Source organism: Temnothorax curvispinosus, unplaced genomic scaffold (genome assembly GCF_003070985.1).
Source record: "Temnothorax curvispinosus isolate PA1 unplaced genomic scaffold, ASM307098v1 QBEX01012086.1, whole genome shotgun sequence".
NCBI classification, from domain to species: Eukaryota; Metazoa; Arthropoda; class Insecta; order Hymenoptera; family Formicidae; genus Temnothorax; species Temnothorax curvispinosus.
Genome location: NW_020221866.1, coordinates 60,990 through 78,907, shown reverse-complemented (window position 1 = coordinate 78,907; position 17,918 = coordinate 60,990). Strand labels below are relative to the sequence as shown.

The following is a 17,918-nucleotide window of genomic DNA, read 5'->3' as shown; positions in this document are numbered from 1 at the left end:
TTACGTACTCGTTCAGTAAATCCATGTAATACCTTCAAAACCTTTTTTTGCTCTCTGCCTTTTGGAGTTAACGAGAATATCCAATTGACGAAAAGCCATTGCCTCATTGCCCTAAATAATTAATAAATGTTAGGCACGCTACTAAGAAGATTATATGCAATTTTATAAAATAATTGTTTAATTTTTTTATATACTCTTATAATTAGAAATATTTTAAGTGATCATATGAAAAGAAAATACATTTACACAACACTAATAAAAGTATGCTAAAGAGATACGCAGAATAGAATCTTATAATATCTTATATAATTATCTTATATAGTATAAACATTATACTTCTTTCTATTTATTGTTAAATTTATTGTTATTTACTTAGATATTTATTTAAAAAAATTAGACAAGGATGGAGACAATAAAAATCCTTGTCTAATGTTTCTGTCCGTGCACGGTACGGATACGGTACGGGTACGGCACGGTTATGTCTGAATCGACCTTTACTGCTTCTACTCTGTGTTCAAGGCACATATTGCGTATTGTAGAACTTTTCAGAATGGATTCCCGAAAAAAAATAATCAAATATATAATCATATGTTTATATGAAATCGACATTAGATGTAATTAGATATAAAAAATGGCCCGATATATAAAATGGTATATCTATATCTATATATTCTTTTATATAAGTACCGTCTTCTGTCTGTCTGTCTGTCTGTCTGTCTGACCGCGAACTACTCATTCGTTAGGGGACCGAATTTACCAAAAGTATATGAAGTAGGGGTAGAATTTCCCGGGAAGTGCCACGATGTGTATAGTTTTTCGTTACTGATCTTCTGAAAACCGGTTTTTCTAATTTTTCAAATTTTTCGAGAAATAATTGACCGAATTTCAAAGAACTGTATATGAAATAGGGGTAGAATTTTGCAGGAAGTGCTATAAAGTGTATAATTTTTCGTTACCGATCTTTTTGGAAGCCGGAATAAGAAATTTTTCCAATTTTTCGGCAAATAATTGACCAAATCTTAAAGAATTATGTATGAAATAGTAGTAGAAAGAACTAAAGAATGTAATAAAATTGCTAATAGTAAAGGGGTTTCCGATTTCTGTTTAAAAAAAATGTACGTGATCGGTCCAATTTTTGCAAACTTTGAGATATCAAACTGAATTTTTTTATGAATAATTTTCAAGGATAATTTTTTTATTACAATTTTTTGGAAACCGGTATCAGAAATTTTTCCAATTTTTCGGGAAATAATTGACCGAATCTCGAAGAATTATATATGAAATAGGGGTAGAACTTTCCGGGAAGTGCTATAAAGTGTATAATTTTTTATTACCAATCTTTTTGAAAGCCGGTTACGAAATTTATCCATTTTTTCGGGAATTAATTAACTGAATCTTAAAGAATTGTATATGAAGTAAGGGTAGAAAAAAAGAACTAAATAATGTAATAAAATTAGAAAAATTGCTAATAATAACAAGGTTTAAGATTTTTGTTTTAAAAAATGTACGTGATTACTCTAATTTTCGCAAATTTTGAGATATCAAACTAAATTTTTTAAATAATTTTTAGTTTTATTATTATTTTTACTTTTTCGTTACCGATTTTTTGGAAACCGGTTTTCCGGCACCTCCCAAAATATTTCCAATTCACAAAAAAATAATCCCTGCCAAAGTTCAGCTTGATCGGATAACGGAAACCCGTGCCCCCGGCTTTTTAAACATTTGAATTCCCTTGTATTAAACTGTTTACACAATTAACATTGATTTTTAAAGTGTATTGTCCACAAAAATCGGCCTAGAAGACTTTTCTTTTTTATTTAACATGTGTGCCTTTGCTTTTCTGCACCGTTTAAGACCTTATACGTCTTATTTAAACAATTTGGTGAATTATTAATAACTAAAAATAAAAGTAAATAGTTATTGCATTTATTGTATCCTGACAAAGTTGGGAGCCCCTCGGACCCCTATTCTAGGAAAAGACCTGAGAAGACTTAAGGGGAGAAACCACTGTGACGGCCGGAAAAAGAATGATATTTTCGTGAATTTTTTTCGCGAAAAATAATAAATTTAATGAAATTGATTTTTTATTTCTTTAAAGTACATACATATATTGAATATATTGCAAAAAAATTGTTAAAAAATATTAATATTTGCGCCTTTATCGTGTGGTACAGTGTACCTCCGCAAAAAAATTGTGGGTGCGCGAACGCTCATGTTCCGTCAGAACGGGATGTCTAAAACAAAAAACTTTTGTGTCATTTTAAACTATACGAATGTAGTTTTAGTTAAGCGTATGGATTTTTTGAAATATTAATCTTTAACAAAATGGCGCAATTTTAAAAAAGAAGTTTGAAAATCAACCAAAAATTTTTTTATTTTTTTAATTGTTTTTTAAAAACTAATTATCCAATTAAAAAATCGTACGCTTAACTGAAGACAATTTTGTTATAAACATTCTGTCCAAATTTCAAGTCATTCGGATAAAAATTGGCCGAGATACGCGAGCGCCCAGCTACAAAATTGTAGTTTCGAGAAAAACGCGTTTAAAGTTTTATAACTGATTATTTTATATAGAGTAATCTTTTAATTTTTGTTCTTTTTTTTTACTCTAAACATACTACTATAACTTTTGTAGCTTATACATAATTTTTTTCAACTGATCGAGCAATAAATGCAATAACTATTTATTTTTATTTTTTAGTTATTAACAATTTACCTAATTGTTATTAACAATTTACCTAATTGTTTAAATGAGACGTATAAGGTCTCAAACGATGCAGAAAAGCAAGACACATGTTCAAAAAAGAAAAGTGCTTTAGGCCGATTTTTGTGGAAAATACGCTTTAAAAACCAATGTTGATGGAATAAACAATTTAATACAAGAGAACTGAAATGTTTAAAAATCCGAGGCACGGCGGGTTTCCGTTATCCGATCAAGCTGAGCTTTGGCAGGGATTATTTTTTTGCGAATTGGAAACATTTAACATTTTAAAAGTCAAAAAATAAGGACCACCTTAATGTACATATATAATGAAATTATACATTGATTATACATTGAGATTATATATATCTAAATATATATAATTATATATATAGCCAATAAAGAGGCGGCAGTGTGATCTAGTGGTAGAGCGCCAGACTCGTAATCTGAAAAACCAGGTTCGAGTCCACTAGAGCCATGTAAACATGGAATGTTTTTTCCGAAAGCTGCGCCTTCCGTGCAAGATAAGCTCTTGTGCGGAGCAAACTGGGCTCCGTCTTTCGGAAAGAGACGTTAAGCCGTTGGTCTTTAAGGGTTAAGTGAGAGGAGAAGGGTAGTATTGGATGAGAATTGAATAAAGGGTTGGAAACGTCCCTACAAAACGCCTTGTAACCCTGAGGGAAGTCAATAAACGTATATTTTATATAGTCAATAAATATTTTAAAAAAATTCTGTTAACTTCGATTAAGGAATAAAGCATTGAAGGAGAACACGATAACTACTGCCTCTTGATTTGACTGTGGTTTCTGGTAGTATTTTTTACACTGAACAAAAAATTATATAGGTCTTATAGGGCTAACTGCTTTAGTTTTCGAGATATGCAATATTAGTGCTATATCTGGTTGTATATAGGTCCAGATTAGTCACATGAATACATCTGGCTATATGTGACTGCATATATATAGTTGTATATAATACTATACTAGCTGGTTACCCGGGCTTCGCCGGGGAGTCGTTTTTCTTCAAACGACTTCATTTGTGTTTCAATATTCTTAATCGAAAAAAATTCCTTCATCAAACAATAGCTTATCAGGCAATTGCAAAAAATCCTTTATATTCATTTTTATTCAAATTTTATTATATTTATTTATTATTAATTAAATTATAATATTTAAAAAATTGCACAATATATTTTTTATTTAATATAATTATATTAAATAATTGTACAATTATTATATATAACATAAAAATTATTAATAATAGACATTTAACTTTACAATTTTCTTTACATTTTGTCTTTTTTACAATTTATTTATCTTATTCTTCTTATTATTCTCGTCATGATTTTCATCCTTTCTACGCTTTAATTTGTTATTAGCCTCCACATCCACATTACAATTTTCTTCTTTATCATCCTTTTTACTATTTTTATGAACCTTCACGACATCACAATTACGTCCTTCATTTTCCTCTTGCATTCTTTCAAATTCTAATACTGCATTTATTAATAATTCATCGAGTCCGTTTTCTAGCACTAAAATTTTATTATAATACTAATCATAAGTTAAATCAAAAAATTTATTTATGAATCTAATAATTAAGTAATGTTTTTAATTACTATTTCTAATTTTTTCTATTTCATCCATTCTGTCCATTTTGTTCTTGTATATATTTATAACGTTCTACTACTGTTGACTGATTTTCAAATTGACATATAATCACGACAGCCACGAATTGAAGTGACTGTTGACATATAATATGTGAAACCAGCAACTTATACTACATAAAAAAATAAATTGTTATCAAAAAATAATAGGGGAGACCGGGGCTAAGCCGACAACGGAGCTAACTTGACACTAGGCTTTTTGCCAATTTAAATCTATTGTAGAAACTTGCCTTTCCTACTGTAAATGCGTCTTTATGTGCCAGTATTATCAACGGAATTTGGTAACATTCTGAGTCATAGTATAATTTTTAACGCAACATAAGCGTTTTTGATAGTAAAAAGTAATTTTTCTGATCTCTCGAAAATGTCTACTCTTTCATCGAGCTTTACTCTTGCGAATCTACCGGTAAGTAATTTTGATGGGAAATTCGATGCTTTATACGAATCCAATAATAATTTTTGCATATTTTCAAAATTTTTATATTTTTGGAGTAACAAAAGTAAAAAACGACGTTCGGGGCTAAGTCGACAGGGGCTAAGTCGACACGCTGTTTTATTAGTTCCCAATAATAAACGATGCTTGTAATGCAGCATATGGCCCATGACAAATGTGTGCGCACGTGTAATAGCGAATTTACTTGCATAAATTGTTTTTCAGACATGAGTTTAGATGAAAATAATTAAATGTTTAACAATTTTTGTTCTCATTATTTCCAATGATTGTTTTACTTAATTCCAAATTTTTGTACTTTTTAAATACACGATAAACAAATGTATATTTAGTTTCAGACAATAAAAAATAAGTTCCAGATCAAATTGTGTCGATCAGACAAAGTGTCGAGTTTACCCCGGCATTTTTCAATTTAAAAATTTGTCTTCGCGTCACTTTTTCTTTCCTGGCGGCAAAACAAAGCGACGTACAGCAAAACTTCTTGAATCAATTTTGTACCTGAAGAAACACTCTTTAAATATATACCATTAAATTTGCCTAAAAATTTTAATTAAATATTAAAAATTGCCTTTGAAAAAATAATGTCGGCTTAGCCCCGGTCTCCCCTACACATCGTAGCAATTAAACCCATCCTCGAAAAATTAATTAAATTTTTGAACCAATTTAAAAAAAAATAATTTGTTATCGAAAAATAATACACATCGTGGCAATATTAAACCCATCCTCGAAAAATTAATAAAATTCTTGAACCGGTTTTAACTAAATCGATAAATCAGTAGATTAATGTAAAAGCATTCCCCGGAAAATTCTACCCCTGTTTCATATATAATTCTTTAAGATTCGGTAAATTATTTCCCAAAAAATTAAAAAAATCGGGTTCCAGTAAATTGGTAACGAAAAACTATACACATGACGGAACTCCCCGGAAAATTCTATCTTTATTTTATATATACCACTTTAAAATTTAGTCCACTAACGAATGAGTAGTTAAGCAAACATACACACACCAATCCACAAAAATGCTTTAAACTAAAAAATATCACTTTTTTATCGACTGAAGTTCAATTCCGTCGTATACAATTCTTTGAAATTCACTTAATTATTTCCTAAAAAAATTGATAAAATTTTTTTACCAATTTTCAAAAAAATTGGTTACGAAAAATTATACACTTTATGGCACTTCCCGGGAAATTCTACCGCTGTTTTATATACAATTCTTTAAGATTCGGTCAATTATGTCCCGAAAAATTGGAAAAATTTCGGATACCAGTTCCCAAAAAGATCGGTAACAAAAAACTATACACTCTATAGCACTCCCCGGAAAATTCTACCCCTGTTTTATATACAATTCGTTAAGATTTGATCAATTATTTCCCAAAAAATTCGAAAAATTTCTGATACCGGTTTCCAAAAAAGCGGTAACAAAAAATTATACACTTTATGACACTCCCCGAGAAATTCTACTCTTAATTCATATACAATTCTTTAAAATTCGGTCAATTATATTATTTCCCAAAAAATTGGAAAAATTTCGGATACCGGTTCCCAAAAAAATTGGTAACAAAAAACTATACACTCTATAACACTCCCCGGAAAATTCTACCCCTATTTTATATACTTTTGGTAAAAATTCGGTCGAATAGTTTAAGAGTGTATAAAGAACATACATACATTACATACATACATATACATACATACATACAGACATTCTATTTTATATATATAGATATAGAGGAAAGATTTAGTTATATGTACATATATATATAATGTCACACATATATATATATATATATATATATCTATATATATAAAGGAAGATGTCCTGACTGACTGACTGACTGACTGACTGACTGACTGACTGACTGACTGACTCATCAACGCCCAGGCCAAACCCCTGAACCTAGAGACTTGAAATTTGGAGGGTGTATTCCTCTCATGACGTAAGCATCCACTAAGAAAGGATTTTTAGAAATTCCACCCCTAAGGGTGAAAAGGGGTAAAATGTGTTTTTTTCACGATTGTTCTGACTGACTGACTGACTGACTGACTGACTCATCAACGCCCAGCCCAAACCCCTGAATCGAATTTTTACCAAAAGTATATGAAATAGGGATAGAATTTTCCGGGGAGTGCCACTATGTGTATAGTTTTTTGTTACCGATTTTCTGGAAACCGATTTTTTTAATTTTTCCTATTTTTTGAAAAATAATTGATCAAATCTCAACAAATTATAGATCAAACAGGGGTAGAATTTTCCGAGGAGTATTATGAAGTGTATAATTTTTCGTTACCGATCTTTTGGAAGCCGGTATCAAAATTTTTTAAAATAATTTTTACCAAAAGTATATGAAATAGGGGTAGAATTTTCAAAGGAGTGCCATTATGTGTATAGTTTTTTGTTACCAATTTTCTGGAAACCGGTTTTTCTAATTTTTCTAATTTTTCGGGAAATAATTCACCGAATTTCAAAGAATTGTAGATCAAACAGGGGTAGAATTTTCCGGGAAGTGCTATGAAGTGTATAATTTTTCGTTACCGATCTTTTGGAAGCCGGTATCGAAATTTTTTCAATCTTTCGGGAATTAATTGACCGAATCTGAAAGAATTGTATATAAAGTAGGGGTAGAATTTTACGGCGAGCGCCATAATGTGTACAGTTTTTGCTATCGATCTTTTTGGAAATCGGTTTTTTTAATTCTTTCAATTTTTCGGGAAATAATTGATTAAATGTCAAAGAATTATACATGAAGTAGGGGTAGAATTTCCCGGGGAGTGCTATAAAGTGTACTATTTTTTATTACCGATCTTTTTAAAAACCGGTTTCGAATGACCGAATCTCAAAGAATTGTACATAAAGTAGGGGTTGAATTTCCTGGGGAGTGCTATCAAGTATATAATTTTTTGTTATCGATCTTTTTGGAAAGCGGTATCAGAAGTTTGACGAATTTTCGGGAAATAATTAATCGAATTTTAAAGAATTGTATTTAGAGAGAGAGAGAGAGAGAAAAAGAGAGAGAGAGGGCGGGGAGGGAGAAAGGGAGAGAAAGAGAGGAGAGAGAGAGGGGGAGAGGGAGGGAAAGAGAGAGAGAGAGAGAGAGAGAGAGGGGGGGGAAGAGAGAGAGAGAGAGAGAGAGAGAGGAAGAGGAAGAGAAAGAGAGAGGGGGAGAGAGAGACAGAGAGAGAGAGAGACTATTTGCGTGTCTGATTACATATGTCCTCCGGGGCGAAGCCCGGGTAACCAGCTAGTATATATATATATATATATATATGTGACATTCCACGTCAAGTGGCCCCTCCCTCTGTCCAAAAATTGAAGCGACTTACAATATTGCGTTTGGGCTTAAATGTTCGTATAAACGAAGGCTTTCAAAATTTGAGTGGCCTTTTTAAAAAACTCCATAACTCTATGACCCCATAAGCAAAATCACCCAAAAACCTGATGAAGTGATCTTACAATATGATTTATACGACTTGTCTCATCTCAATAATTGCTTTAATTAAGCTGTTTGGCCCTAAAACCCTCATAAATTATTAACCCCATGATCCCTTGATCTTATAACCCTCAAAACCCCATAATCCCATAACTATATAGCCTCATAAGCTTCTAAACCCCTGTAATCAAAACCATCGCACTTTGATTATTTTTCTATACCTTCGTAATCCTGTAATCCCATAACCCTTTAACCCTAAAACACCAAAACCCCATAACCCCATTCTAGAGCTGATTGAAGTTTGGAACGTTCTTGGAGCGATTATTTAAAAATGATTTGGCCCATTTCTCGTTTGGCACAGAGGACCTCCTGAGTGCCGCACACGAAATACAAAATAGAGGAATACGATACACCCTGCGGAAGACATCCTTATATACAAAAAACTACCCCAAGATCACTTAAAAAATTCTGCCCTTGCTAAAAATGGTTTGGCCCATTTCTTCTTTGGCACAAAGGACCTCTTGAGTGCCGCACACGAAATACAAAATAGAGGAATACGATACACTCTGCGGAAGACACTCTTATATACAAAAAACTACCCCAAGATTACTTAAAAAATTTTGCCCTTGCTAAAAATGGTTTGGCCCATTTCTCCTTTGGCACAGAGGACCTCCTGAGTGCCGCACACGAAATACAAAATAGAGGAATACGATACACCCTGCGGAAGACACCCTTATATACAAAAAACCTACCCTGAGATCACTTAAAAAATTCTGCCACAGGGTGTATCGTATTCCTCTATTTTGTATTTTGTGTGCGGCACTCACACGGTCCTCTGTGCCAAAGGAGAAATGGGCCAAACCATTTTTAGCAAGGGTAGAATTTTTTAAGTGATCTTGGGGTAGTTTTTTGTATATAAGGGTGTCTTCCGCAGGGTGTATCGTATTCCTCTATTTTGTATTTTGTGTGCGGCACTCAGGAGGTCCTCTGTGCCAAAGGAGAAATGGGCCAAACCATTTTTAACTAGGGCAGAATTCTTTAAGTAATCTTGAGGTAGTTTTTTGTATATAAGGGTGTCTTCCGCAGGGCGTATCATATTCCTCTATTTTGTATTTCGTGTGCGGCACTCAGGAGGTCCTCTGTGCCAAACGAGAAATGGGCCAAATCATTTTTAAATAATCGCTCCAAGAACGTTCCAAACTTCAATCAGCTCTAGAATGGGGTTATGGGGTTTTGGTGTTTTAGGGTCAAGGGGTTATGGGATTACAGGATTACGGAGGTATAGAAAAATAATCAAAGTGCGATGGTTTCGATTACAGAGGTTTAGAAGCTTATGAGGCTACATGGTTATGGGGTTATGAGGTTTTGAGGGTTATAAGATCAAGGGGTCATGGGGTTAATAGTTTATGAGGGTTTTAGGGCCAAACAGGTTAATTAAAGCGATTATTGAGATGAGACAAGTTGTATAAATCATATTGTAAGATCACTTCATCAGGTTTTTGGGTGATTTTGCTTATGGGGTCATGGGGTTATAGAGTTTTTTAAAAAGGCCACTCAAATTTCGAAAGCTTATGTGAACATTTTAAGCCCAAACGCAATATTGTAAGTTGCTTCAATTTTTGGACAGAAGGAGGAGCCACTTGACGTGGAATGTTACATATATATATATATATAAGGTGCACTCTACTCACATCTTATTATATCTGGCTTCACATACATTTATATACAATTAGATATATGGTGCAGCTATATCTGGTTGTATATGGATCCACTGATTGCACATGAGACCATGTATAATTAAATATGACCTCATATAAAAACATGTACAATTATATATAATTATATATATACCAGATATAATCATATAATTTATATTACTTTTTCTCGCGTTGTAATCAAAATTATTTAGTTATTTCTTCTCAATTGTGTTATTTAGTTATTTCCTAAATTTGTATTTAAGAAAAGGGATTGATTCTGATCGAGATACATTGCAAAAAGTTAAAATACGTCCACCAGTTTAATCTTTCCTAACTTGACAGCTCAGTCTGAAACTGCAGTGAGAAAAAACCGTATACGTAACTATTAAATAACTCGTGAAAAACTATCGACACAATAGCGACAATGATATTTCTTTTATATATTTTAATAAAAATCAGTAACTGAATATTTGGCCTACTAGGAATCCCCTACAATACGAAATCATATTTTAAGACAGAATATGAATATACAGTTATTTATTACATCTATAAATTATCTTACCTATAAGTAACTAGTTCGCCCATCCGATGAACTGCTTCTATATACCGCTTCTGAAACGCACCAAGACCTCGTAGAGAAGTGCCCATGGCAGTTTCTGCAAACGCATTTTTAAAAAAAGTATCATGATAATGTATTAACATATATATTTCAAAAATATCTGTGGCTTTAGAAACTTTATATATGGATCAATATAATATAGAAATAGTGCGAAATATTGTGACATAGAAAAGCAATATGAAACAACACAACATCTATAAAAAGCCTATGAAAGGCCTATGAAAGCTCTTTCAGCCTATAAAAGGTCGGTCCCAACCTGTTAATAAACTATAATAATTAAATCATTATATATGTCTTTATTTTTTCTTTAAATTAGACAAAGATAGACATATTTAACTACTAGTTTACCAACTTAGCTTACCAACAGGTTGGAATAACTGACCCTAAGTGTTACAACTTACAATAGCGGACAGCAGTAAAATTACTAGCTGCTGTAGACTTCTAAACTAACGTACAAAAAGCGGCAGTGTAATACAAGGTGTCATAGGGTTAATATGTTAAATTGAAGATCTGATATGTATCATTTTTACTGCGTAAGATTAGTTTATAAACTTTTATTTTGAAGTCTACTTCACAGATTTTTAATTACTTTTTGTTGTATGTAAAACTAAGACAGAACTTTAGTGTAGTCTATTTAGCAAGTGTCGTATGGCATATATTTCTATGTACAAAAAGGTAAAAAGGCGATATTGGATAATTTGTGGAATAGTTTGTGTAACCCGTCACTCTTTGTAAGTATTGCATTTTATACTCTATTGTTTCTTTCAGGAGTAACATTATTATAATAAATATATATCATAACTATATAAGTATATATGTATTTTATGAGTAAAAATTTTAAACATGTTACATATACATATGACATTGTTACAAAAAACATAAAAATTAGAGTTTGTAATGAATTATAATATAATAAATAAATAATATAATAATTATCATAGACTATTCAATCATTAATATGCATCAAAATACAAAAAAATGTTCTTTTTCCAAAATTAATAAGATTTTCCGCATTGCCCACCCCCCAGAAAAAATTAATATAACATTAAACTTACTACAGATAAACGAATTTTGTTAGGAACACCTTATAACAAACATTTGACGTTACAACTTAATGGAAACTGAATTTAATTAACTTTCATAGGTTTCAAGTTATCTCAAAAAGGGCTTAGAATATACTTGCATTTCCTGTATAGTATATCAATATATAATATCAATATATAATAAGAAAATTAAAATTTGGTCTAATATTATTTGTCAATGGGAATAAAATATACAGTTTAAATGTACAGTTTAAAATGTAGTAAGCACATCATACCGCATATTGCATTCAACGTATGTTCACTAAAAAATGGTACTAAATCTTTCACAATGGTGCCTCCTGTATTTTTTAAAGACTTGGTCATGCTTTCGCCTTCCTCGATCAAAATCTCAACAAACTGCTGCAATATATTAAAATGAAATGTGGGGGTTAAGATTTTTCGTCGTGGATGCCACTTGGCGCCTAAAACATAAACAACATAATGCATAATTGTGAGATAACAATGTGAAACAAATATTACGGTCAGATATATATTTTGTTATTTAATTTTAAATTTATCGATTTTTAATGATTATTGATTATTTCGGACCCGGCACTAATTATATAGGAAATGGGATTTCAATAAAATCGGCTAATTTTTTAATATGTTATAGCTTATACCCTACTAAATAAAAAATGTAATAAGCTTAAAGCTAAATAATGGACAGTTTTTGAGCTATCGTCAGTCAAACAAGAAAAATTCGAATATATGAGTGTTATATTCCTACTTTTGGTATAACCCAGCCCAGTCAGAAATGATTAGTTGTTTCGACGTTGAATCAATGTCGAAAACCGAATGTCGAATCAACGTCGTAATTCTGGTCGATTCGACGTCGAAAGCGTATAAAATATCACCGACTATTCAACTTATCGTTTCAACGTCGTTTCAACGTCGAAGGTTGAAATTTGATTGAAATATAGTATATTATATATTTTATATTTTTTTATATATGCAGTGTTTGTCTGGATAGGTCCTAAATATAAAATTCATATATATTATTTATACATATGTGATTGATCGCGCAATCCGAGTCGAAATTTTACTCCTTCTTTCGACCTCTTATTTTTCACATCTCAGGATTCTAAAGGATTTTGATAGGTTCTAATTGTATTGTACTTAGCTCCTACTTTGTGCCTGAAAACGGCAGAAAACGGACTGTTTCCCATTTTGAGGTTTAAAAGAGGAGTTATCGGTAAAACCCTCCTAAACCTCCTAAAACCCTCTAGATCCTACACTAATAGAAAAATGTACTAAATTTTAATTAATGTTTTCTCCAGTAGTCCTTATAAAGTATTTTTTTAATTCAGTTAATATTTTTCGAATGAAAAAAATATTCATCCAATTGAAACAAATTTTCTAAACCTAATAAAATATTTACTGAATTCAAAAGAATACTTTATTAGGACTATTGGAAAAAACATTTATTGTAGTACATTTTATTATCAATGTATTAATTTTTACTACTTTTTAAATCGTAATGAAACATGTTCCATATCACGTACATCATCGATAATTCATATAGTATAGGTTTTGGTAAATTTAGCAACGAGATACGGTTGTGACTTTGACTTATGTTGTCGTATCTCGTTGCTCTGTTAAATGCAATATTTATCTAGATTTATTATTTAGAATCTAAGATTTTTAATATTAAAAAAATATTACCGCAAAATATTTTATAACATTGTTAATTTTAATTTTAATTAATCACAATTTTAATTAATCAGATACATATAGACATACATGTATCACAATTAATAATGTTATAAAATTTATATAATAAATCTTTTTTTTATTAACCATATGAAACACAACTTAAATAAAAACTCCACTGCAAGTCACCGATAATATACATGACATAGAGCATGTTAATATGATAATGTGGTAAATAGCATATAGGGGGGAGAGTCAGAAAAAATCTAAGAGATCGCACACGTTTGTTTCTAAGGTACAAAGGAACATATATTTATTTGTTTACACTTTTTTATCTACTTGTTCATGTACTCTTGCATACTATCTAAATTAAACTCATATTATATCATAACGAAAAAAAAAAAATTTTTTAACCATTTAAAATTAATATATGTATTGTATCTTAATAAAAATTAAAATTAAAATTTAGTTTCAACAAAATTAAAATTAAAATTGAAAAATGTCTTGATACTGATTGTGAGTATCTTAAAATGAAATATCTTAATACTAATAAAACTTAAAATTAATACCTTAATACCAAATAACTAATCGCATATCACAAATGCCATTTAACAAATAATATTAATAATACGGAATTAAAGAGTCTGGATTACCGATTGAAATCAAAGTAAGAAAAGAAAAGAGAAGAAAAGAGAGGGGGGCCTCTGCATTTGTCTACGAGATAAATTCTAGGGCCAAAATATAAACCGGAGTAACAAGAATAAGAGCAATTCCAAGATCTCAAGACGAGATTAACCTTGCAGAGCTCCTTGTACTACTACGAACAATGTCGATCTTCCAATATGGCGTCCCAAATGAGAATATCGGAAGGGCCCTGCTCGCTGGACCGGACTCCTCGCCTCAATTCTCCCTCTCGAGCGCGAACTGCCGCAGCTCTCCTTTTCCTGGCGGTGAGCTCTCCTTGGGAAGTCGAATCTCGCTCGGTTGGTCTCCAGAATATGTGCCGCTTAGCTCAATCAGTTACGAAAGAAGGAAAACGTACTCGTCTCGTCCGAAGAAACGCAGCAAGAGCGGCCATGACACTGAACTGACTGAACGAGAGCGAGCCGAGCGAGAAAGGAGTGGAGGCGCTTTGAAAGTGGCGACTCACGCGTCGCGCCATCTACATCTGAATGAAACGATCGGGCGTTTGCAAAACGCGAAGGAATTTGAGCGCAATATCTGAAGTAAATATTAAATTAATATTAAATAAATGTTAAATAAATGTTTCTTTAAATCATTATTGCAAATAAATAATTAATGTAAAATAAATATTACATTACTGTCGAATAAATGTTAAATAAATGTTTTTTCAATTCATTATGGCAAATAAATAGTTAATGTAAAATAAATATTAAAATAATGTCGAATAAATGTTAAATAAATGTTTTTTTAACTTATTGCAAATAACTTACTAATGTAAAACAAATATTAAATAAACGTTAAATAAACGTTTAATAAATATTTTTTCGAAATTATTACTTCAAATAAATAATCAATGTGAAATAAATATTTAATAAACATTAAATAAATATTATTTTTACAATAAATTGTACAAATGTATAATTAATAAAAAATGAATATTAAAAACACATTTAAAAAACATTGTCTGCTGATTGGGCAAGAGCTTGAATAAATAAATACCAGTCCATATTCAATTATCGTAAATTTAGTAATATGTAAATATATGAAGATAAGTAATTATAAGAAGTAATAACAAAAAGAAAGATGTTTTATAATAGTTTTGTATATATTTAAAATTTCCTATCTTTAGTTGCACATATACGCATGCGTACTCATACATACACACATTCTTTTAATTTTATTTTGAATTATTTTAATAAATAAAGAAAAAAGAGAGAAAGAAGGAAAAAATAATATAAAAAAATACAATTTTATATAAATAATCATTTATACGTCATATATAAAATAATTTTTTTTAGTTATCAATAATAAAACTATTATTATTAACCTAATAAAATTCCTTTTAATTTTGTTTTTACTATTTTTGATTAAATTAATAAATAGAGAGAACCGTTATTATAAACGTTTAATAAATCATATATAATATTTAATCGAAAATATAATAAACCTATAATAATAAAAATAAACTAAATGCAATAAATAAATTAAGAAAACGTTAGGAACATTAAAGTAGGAGCATGATTTCTTTTCAAACAGAATTGTCAGATTCTAAATAGGAGCCAGAGGTTGAAGAGGTTCAAAATAGGGTGATGTGACTGCTTATAGTATCAAAGTAGGTGTTAGGTCGAACATTTTGGTCGAAAGTAGGTGTTATATTGAACATTGAGGTCGAAAATAGGAGAAAAATTTCGACTCGGTACGCCATTTCTTAAACGTCCATAAAATTATTTTGTACAATTTACATAAACAATGTCGTAATATTTTTTAGGATTAAAATCTAAATTGATCGAATTTTATAAGTGCGCACTCAAAACAGCGCTATTAATCGCTTTGACGTTGAATCAACCTTGAATCGACACTGGACATGATCGATATTGCAGGAATATCGACTTTCTTATCGACTCAACCAGCTGTCAACCATATCGACGTTGAATTAACCTTGAATCAAGGTTACATTTCTGACTGGGAGGACAAGTCATAAGCTACAACATATTTAAAAATTAGCCGATTTCACAGGAATCCTATTTTCTATATAATTAGTACTGGGTCCTTTATTTTTTTATATGCATTTAAACTTTTGCGGATTTTGGTATAGTTGTGAGACTATGTGGACGATATCGTTTTTTATAACAAAAATTAGAGAAGTATTGATTGTTAGATATGATGAATACGATGAAAAAATGTTTAAAGAAAGGAATATTAACATTATGTATGGAGAAAGCAAAGGTTATGATTTTTAATAAGAAAAATAGAGTAAAGATAAATATGGGGGGGTTGGTAAGGTAAACGCACCTACTTGTGACCCTGGTCACATCTGTAACCACTCGCGGACTTTTATTAAACTAGTCAGATGTTTTGCGATTAATAAGCCACGATTTGATATATGGTTTTAGTGATATTTGACTAACAAATACTCGTGAAAATGTAATGTAAGGCGCTCGTGTCGGTACCAGTGGCAGATCGAGCCCATGTTTACCGACGGCGATATAGTCTGAAAGCTGGCTACATAAAAATGCATGGTCAGAGAGAAACCTGAGAGAGGCCACCCCGGCATTTTTCGTCAATTTTTTTGTGTCGCATTTTCCGACGCGCCGCCTGAGAAAGTGCAACTCAACTACGTCGTTTCGCTCGGTAACCGCACATGGTTTGCGTCCGTGCTAATGGTTCGTGTCCGAACTAGCCAGTTAGAGGGGATATGCTGCGGCCGTGGCGCACAGTGAAGCCGTTTGCGCGAATCGCGGAAAAAATTATGTTACTTGTGAAATATGTGCAATGAATGATCATAGAACCTTTCAATGTTGACTTATAAAAATTTCAAAAGTGTATATTTATTAAAAATTAATGATAGGAACAAGTTTTTGATTGAAATTAAATAAAAATTCAATTTACATTTAATTTACGTATAAGAGCAAAGTAATTCTTGCGTCTCATCGCTTAAGTCTAAATTTTTTTGATGTGGTTTACTTCTTAAACTAGTTATTAACGGATTGGATGACACGAGCATCATATGCATAACATCTTTATTTGTAAACAGACGGCTACATTTTCTACTATGATTAAGTCGATATCGTTTATAGTCCTTATTTCTCATGCCTCTTGAGCTTTTTTCGATAATGTCCCAACAGGTAACGCTGCATTTTCCGAGGCATTTTCTATAATTTCCTTACCGTGAAGAAGAATTTTATGAACGGTAATTGGCATAAAGTACCAAGAATATTTTTCAATAAATATTTCCGCTGCCTTGTACGCATAAGAACCGAATTTTTCTGAATTTATTTCTTCACCACAATTAATCGTTTGTAATATTGTGGAAAATCTTCTGATCAATTCCTCGTCAACTCCAGTTATTTCTGTTGTGATTTTTGGATCAGCAAAAAATCTTCGAGAAGTATTTCCGTCATTAGATGATCCGGAACCTTGTTTAACGATGTCTACCCTCGGTCCAAGTTTATTATAAAAAGCGTCTTGTATTCTTTTTTTGTTTCTTCTTTTTGAACGCGTGTTTCTGGCGTTGTTGACCACTTATTCTTGAAAGACAAATTGTAGGCAATATGTAATATATACATTCCATGAATTTGATTCGTGCGTGCAAGGGTGACATTCCTAATTTGAGTGCTTCTTTTCTTTGTTAGACCTTTTATTAATTTCTGTTAAGTTGTTCATTTGAGATGGTTTGGAACCGCAAATGAAGCACGAAGATGATAAAGGCGTGTGGGTTACAGCTTGAGCTACCTTACCGTCTATCATCGTAAATATTATTTGATGATTTATTTTGAATGTGGTTCCGAACTTTTCTATTTCTGTTTCTCGTAATTGAGCAATTTCGTCATCCATACGTTGCTTTTCACTTTTTATTTTTTCAGCAGTTTTTTTTGTGTATTCAAATTGTATTGCTCTGCAATATCTCGTTGAAGAAGGTCGATCATTATTCCAAATA

At 31.3% G+C, this 17,918-nt stretch overlaps 1 protein-coding gene across 5 annotated transcripts in view; it reads right to left on the bottom strand.

Moving 5' to 3' along the window:
- Positions 1-17,918, bottom strand: part of LOC112462232 (cytochrome P450 4C1-like) — a 54,260-nt gene that overhangs the window by 9,234 nt on the left and 27,108 nt on the right. For 4 of the 5 annotated variants that reach the window (XM_025027894.1, XM_025027890.1, XM_025027891.1 and 1 more), the window contains exons 5-7: positions 11,884-12,069; positions 10,509-10,602; positions 9-111 (exon numbers count right to left, since the gene is read on the bottom strand). In XM_025027894.1, the coding sequence (XP_024883662.1) occupies positions 9-111; positions 10,509-10,602; positions 11,884-12,069 (383 nt within the window). The remainder of the gene's footprint in view (positions 1-8; positions 112-10,508; positions 10,603-11,883; positions 12,070-17,918) is intronic. The other variant, XM_025027895.1, reaches the window with a different exon arrangement.